The sequence below is a fragment of the Homarus americanus genome, unplaced genomic scaffold (genome assembly GCF_018991925.1).
Source record: "Homarus americanus isolate GMGI-L3 unplaced genomic scaffold, GMGI_Hamer_2.0 scaffold50281, whole genome shotgun sequence".
Lineage (NCBI taxonomy): Eukaryota > Metazoa > Arthropoda > Malacostraca > Decapoda > Nephropidae > Homarus > Homarus americanus.
The window spans coordinates 239307-246137 of record NW_024742338.1 but is presented as its reverse complement, the minus strand read 5'-3'; the positions used below and the strand labels follow the sequence as shown (position 1 = coordinate 246137).

Here is a 6831-nt window from a genome sequence, read left to right as displayed (position 1 = left end):
TCTTGTTGGAGCACTGATAGGTAATTACGCCATGCCGCAACAGGGTCCCCCTGTGTTGTTCCCTCGGTCGACTGTAAGATGGTATCACCTCTTAGAGCCTTGTTGTTTACTATGTAGAGGTCTGATGGATTCCTATGCGAATTTTCAACATACATCGCAAAGCTTGGACACTTGATCTTGATGTTGTGCAGTGCAGCCTTGCAGTTAAGTATGTTGAATGCGTTTGAAGCATCCACCAGGAGAACGGCCTCACAATCACGCTGCTCAAATATCAATCTCATGGCGTGAATGGCAGCCTCCCCACCAGCCTGGTGGCCAGCACACACTTGTCAGGTTCCCTGCTGCTGCCCTGACATCATCCTTTACCACCTCCATTATGCATTTTCCGATGATTCGCCTCCGCGCCCCCACCTACTCAGTCCTCCTGGTTTCTTTCCCAGAGGAATAGGGCAGCATAGGGCCTGAGTGATAGCAGCCTCTGAGAGGATGCAGAAACTCACAAGAACTGACAATGGCGATGAGATCGCTTGCTACAGGGCCAAACTTGTTTGTGCTGAGGATGACTCTCCAACCGTTTGCATCCAGACCTGAAGGGCCGGCTCCTCCTCGAGTCTTCAGTGCCTTTTTCCACACCATCTCTCCTGTTATTTTCTCGAACAGGACAACATTTGGTGAGATATAGTCACCCTGGAACCTGATGCCTTCGTCTTCACTTGCAGGGGGATGTTTCTCTTTCAATAGTTTTAATGTCTCTCTGTTTATTGGCATCACCCCACCGGAGGATTCCTCTGTGAGAGATCTTACCGCAAGAGACACTTTTCCCACACGCATTTTATTTCCAAATTTTCTTGCCACGTCATCGGTGTTTTGCTTTCCGTCACCCGTAATTTTTAGTCTCTCCTGCAGTGTTCTTGCTTCACATAGGAGATCATCTAGGGCCCCAGTCTGCCACATTGTCAATCTTCTCTTCATTGCTGCCACATTTTCTTTGTGCTTAGCCTTTGTGTGTGTCCTCTGACAAAATAGATGTGGTATTATTGCCAGTATTTGAAGAGCTAGGGGGGCGAGGAAGCGGTCCTGAGTGTAATCAGTCATGAAGCGAGTCATCTCCCGAATCATTTCTTTGGTGGCCCCACACTTGGGTGGTTCAAATAAGTTAGCGGGCGACCACTTGACAATTTCTGAGTAGGTTTCTTTGACCCATATGTCTGCATTTTCCATCGACATGCCATTCCACTGCGGTGGCTGTCTCTCATTCTCCTCGTGGACACCTGCTACTAAGGGAGCAGCATTTGTTAGTACTACATTTTCGGGTTGAGTAGACTCACTGCTATCATTTCGGATATCATCGGGTAGTTGGGTCCCGGCGATATCACTACTACTACTACTACTACGGCTGCTACTGCCACGCATATGGCACATAGGGACCATCTTGCCAATACCTCCTGCCTGTTCTCAGGTAATCTGTTTTGTTCCCTCATGATATCTACTCGCTTTGCAGCTCAGAGGATTGCCTGGGCCTCAGGTACGTAATTTGTTGTCCTTACACAGAACACACACACACAGACAGACGAACAGACACACACAGGGTGAGATAGTCAGCCCAGGGTGTCAGTCACGTGGGTCTGACGTTATACAAGAGGAGAAATTCAACCAGTGTCACATGTTTGCGGGCATCTCATATTCCGACAGATAAGAAATCCCATTTATATTATGGAAATGAAAGAAGAGGATATGTGTGTGTGTGTGTGTGTGTGTGTGTGTGTGTGTGTGTGGTAACAATACAGTTTAATATCATGACGGTTCACTGGTAACACTGTCTTACCTGGACATTATTGCCTGAGTGTTTAACTTACACTGAAATATAATTTTACTTATATTTTTCTCTTAAGTTGTAAGTTCCTCAGATATGTAAATAAGACAAACTTTACCTGAGATATTAAGTCCATGCAATAAAACAACTCGAAATACTATTACTTGGGAAATTTCACACACACACACACACACACACACACGATATAAACGTATACACTTAATTCAGGCATGATAAGATTTACTGTTAAATTCTAAGGTGTATTATGTTAGGTATTATAGCAGTGGCAAATTTTAATCACCAGCCCGGCGAAATGTAATAATAATGACGCGTTTGATGTGAGCAGCTGCTGTTGAGTTATATAGAAGAGTAATATACTGACGGGAGCGTTTAACAGAGGAGTTATTAATATTTTAATGGTCAGACGGTCACCACTCACAGAGACCTATGGTAGGAGACAAACACAAGAGGAGACATAGGAGACACACATAATGGTGTGGTCGGAACCTGCAGATTGAGATATTTCTGTAAGAGTTGAAGACAGTGTGGCCGAAGACAGGACACACTGAGGAGAGCAAAGTGTGTATGAGTGAAGCGCTGACCTAGTACCGTAGTGTCTCTCTCTCTCTCTCTCTCTCTCTCTCTCTCTCTCTCTCTATATATATATATATATATATATAAGTAGGAAACATACAGTAATTAGCAAGGCGTCACAGACACCTGACGGCCAGACAGACACATTGAGACATGTCCTTGATTGCTACCTGAGTATACTCCCCCACCTCTCCCCCACCTCTCCCGCATCCTCTCTCACCTTTCCAACAACCTTCCTCATCTCCCCCACAATCTCTCGAAATATCAGGAATCCCTTTCACTCACTCATTTTTTTCCTCTCCCTCTCACCCCTCTCCTTTGTTTTATCAACCTATCTCCTTTTCTTGTGTCCCTCTCTTTTCCTACTTTTTACCCCTTTCCTATTCACTTCCCTCCCTCTTGTCCTTTCTCCCTCTCTTTACCTCTACTTTTGTCCTCTTATTCCCCTCCATTTCATTTCCTTCCGTTTACTCACTCTCCTCTCTTCTATTCCCGTTCTCCCTCTATCCCTCTCACTTTCTACCTCCCTCTCACCTCCTCTTCCGTCTCACTTCCCTTCTCCCTCTCATCTACTCACTCCCACTCGCCTCCCCTCTCCTGTTCACTTCCCAACTCCCTTTCACACCCCCTCTCACTTCCCTTCGCCCTCTCTCCTCTAAGCTACTCGCACTTTCTCGCCCTCTCACTTTCTCTCCCTGTCTCCTTCTCATCACCCCTCGCCCTCTCTCTCCTCCCCTCGTCCTCTCACCTCACATCCCCTCTCCTCTCGCCCTCTCACCTCCCCTCTCCTTCAATAAGCTCCGTTAATCCGAAACTAATTTCACTCTCCAAGTGGCGAAGGTATTGAGGGGAGAGAGTTGAAGTGGTTGACGATTGATGGACTGTCCGAGTCTATTGTCTTCTCTCTCTCTCTCTCTCTCTCTTCGTCTTTTCCTCACACACACACACACACACACACACAGAGATCAAACAGCCCACAATAAATATTACCCAGAGTTTAAGCAATAGAATTTTTCCCACAAACTTTGGCCAGTGATTGTGTTGACTGCTCTTCAACTCAAGGGTTACAAAGTTGCATCATTTTTTTAACCCCGCATCCCAACCCCGACCAAAAAAAAAAAAATACCTTAATAATTGATCAAAGTTTTATAATAATACTTTAAGTCCTGTCTATAACGAGTGATCTCATGGTTGTTCCTTGAGGGAGTTTAATGGTTGTTAATATTTGTTTCTGTAACCCTGAGAGAGGCGTGCTTAGGGGGGAGGGGGGAGGGAGGTAGTCGTCTTGCTGTTTATAAGAATGTTGGATATTATGGTTTGGGTTTTTTCTATAGGCTATGTAAAGTGAGAGAGAGAGAGAGAGAGAGAGAGAGAGAGAGAGAGAGAGAGAGAGAGAGAGAGAGAGAGAGAGAGAGAGAGAGAGAGAGAGAGAGAGAGAGAGAGAGAGAGAGAGAGAGAGCACAATAACATGGCTTCTCCTGATAATAATAATAAAAATTAATCAGTAAAAAATTAAATTCGTATAAGATATTACTACAGGTGTACACACTCTTCATCACACCTACACACACAGGTACCTATTGCTAGGACGACCACGACAAATACTACAGACACGAGTAATAGTGTGTGTGTGTGTGTGTGTGTGTGTGTGTGTGTGAGTTTGTGTGTGTGTGTGTGTGTGTGTGATTGTTTGACAGCCAGCGCCCCTCGTCTACCACTTTCACATGTGTGGCTTCGAATCCCATAAGGCTCAGTGTGGTCTTATGTCACTGAGTACGTTTATTGTGTGTGTGTGTGTGTGTGTGTGTGTGTGTGTGTGTGTGTGTGTGTGTGTGTGTGTGTGTGTGTGTGTGTGTGTATATGTGGTTCTCGCTCCGATGGTTGCTCGGTGCATAGATTACTTTGCAAGCGAATGGTCGTGGGTTCGATTCCCAGCCCAAGTGGAGTATTGGGTTTTCCTCCTTGTACACCAGCCCTTGTATATAGCCCTTGTACACTAGCCCTTGAACACTAGCCCTTGTACACTCGGCACTAGCTTATTACACTATCGATGGAACGGCTCTTGTTAAACCAGCATCGCGCCTAGATAAAGAGAGAGAGAGAGAGAGAGAGAGAGAGAGAGAGAGAGAGAGAGAAAATGAGAAGAAAAAGAGAGAACACAATAAATACTTCAGCCCCAGAGTGAACAATACTGGTAAAGAACATCGAGACAGAACCTCCCTACCCACCACCACACCTTCAGGATAACGGAGGACTGCTGAAGATGGTGACTTGAAGTACACCTGATGGTTTTTTTACCTTACAAATACCTCCCAATATAAACTAGGTAATAAAGGTGATGATATGAGTAGGAATAAGTGTAAGACGTAGAGGGAAAATAAAAAAGTAGAGTAATAGGGAAAATAGGAATACAGTTAGAAATAGGGAAACAGAAAATGGGGTAAAATTGGGAAAAATTTGTAAAACTCGGAAAAATAGGTAGAAATTGGAAAAGCAAGAAAAAAATTGGGGGAAAAGTTATACAAAAGGAAGATGAAAATAGGGAAATAGTGGAAGGGATTACAGATATCTCCAGTGTGTGTGTCTCGCCACTGTCAATTCAGGGCTGGGAGACGGAGGTGGACTGATGTATAGGCAGGCGGCTCTATTCACCCGCCACCACCAACACTCAATAGATGCCTGCTTGGAGTGTGTGGGGAAGGTGGGGGAAAGGGGTGGGGGAGGTGTGTGGGGAGATGTGGGGGGAGATGTGTGGGGAGATGTGGGGGAGAGATGTGTGGGGGAGGTGTGTGGGGGGAGGTGTGTGGGGAGGCTGTGTCGGGGAAGTGTGGCCGGGGAGGTGGGTGGGGGAGGTGTGTGGGGAGGTGTGTGGGGGAGGTGGGGGGCGTGGGAAGGGGAAGGTGGGGGAGGTGGGGGAAGGTGGGGAGGTGGTCGGGGGAGGTGTGGCCGGGGGAGGTGGGAGCTGGGAGGTGTGTGGGGAGGTGGGGGAGGTGTGTGGGGAGGTGTGGGGAGGGGTGTGTGTGTGGGGAGGTGTGGGGGGGAGGTGTGTGTGGGGAGATGTGTGGGGGGAGGTGTGTCGGGAGGTGTGTCGGGGAGGTGTGGTGGGGAGGTGTGTGTGGGGGAGGTGGGGAGGTGTGTCGGGGAAGGTGGGTCGGGGAGGTGCTGGGAGGTGTAGGGAGGTGGGGGAGGTGTGGGGGAGGTGGTGGGGTGTGTGTGTGTGTGGGGGGGGAAGAAGGGAGGAGATGAACAGGAAGGATGGAAGGAGAGGAAGAAGGGCTGTGGAGGGGGGAGGAGATTCGTGGGAGGGAGGGAGAGATGAGCAGGTGGTCACACAGAGAGAGGGAGAGGAGGGAGGAGATGGGGGAGAATATATTACATTACAAGAGGATGTCTGAAGGAGAGAGAGAGAGAGAGAGAGAGAGAGAGAGACCACCATCACAACTACACTAACACTACACAACCACACCAACATCATACCACCATCACACCACCACTACACCAACAGCACACCATCACCACATCAACGGCACACCATCACCACATCAACGGCACACCATCACTACACCAACACCACACCAACAACAAAGGGAAATAAGTTAGCTACAGAAAAAGGTGGAGGCAGAGATTGCATCAAATCACTCACTTTAGACGAGAGTTCACCAACTGTCTGAGAGCAACACCTAACTTAAGACGGAACTGTCGCACAGAACTGAGGGCGTTGATCATGTGCAGGAGGAGGAGGAGGATTATGTCCAGGAAGAAACAGGAAGAGGAGGGAGGAAGGAACCTGGTGTGTGTGTGTGGGTGTGGGGGGGTGTGTGGGTGTGGGTGTGTGTGTGTGTGTGTGGGGTGTGTGTGTGTGTGTGTGTGTGTGTGAGGGTGAACGAAGGCCCCCAGCAAGCAGGGAAGAGTCTCGACATATCTATAGTTAGGTTTGATCAGGTACAAATAGCGTTCCCCCTTCAGCACCCCGTCAACGTGATGGTAATGCAATATTTACCTCCCCCTCTGAGTGAAAGAGAATCATCGCTACAGTGACGGTCAGAGGTGAAAGGCTCTCTCTCTCTCTACCTTCTCCCTGTTAAGGCGTCAAGACTCAAAATAAATATGTGACTTTCAACCTTAAAACCACCTATGAAGAACCCCGGACAGGTGAGCACCCCCCTCCCCCATCACCTACCCCTCACGCCTTCCTAGACATACCTCCAGGACCCCACCCTCCACCCTCTCTTCAGGTGTCAACGATGCCTTGCTCTGGGGCGTCTATCCTACTAGCCCAAGCAGAAGCAGGGGGAGGGGGGGGGGGTTTACTCCACCCACATTAAGCTTATCTGATGGATCCTCCCTCATCTTGAACACCACCTGCAGCTTAATACAACGCCTTCATCCTCTACTCCTGTTGTTACACCCACCCACCAGTCACT

General features: G+C 48.1%; 1 protein-coding gene across 1 annotated transcript in view; it reads right to left on the bottom strand.

Annotated features, from left to right (window-relative positions):
• Nucleotides 1–6133, bottom strand: part of LOC121876744 (mucin-2-like) — a 23441-nt gene extending 17308 nt beyond the window's left edge. Inside the window, exon 1 of the mRNA XM_042382115.1 lies at nucleotides 6051–6133. Within this exon, the coding sequence (XP_042238049.1) occupies nucleotides 6051–6133 (83 nt within the window). The remainder of the gene's footprint in view (nucleotides 1–6050) is intronic.
• Nucleotides 6134–6831: the final 698 nt, after the last annotated feature.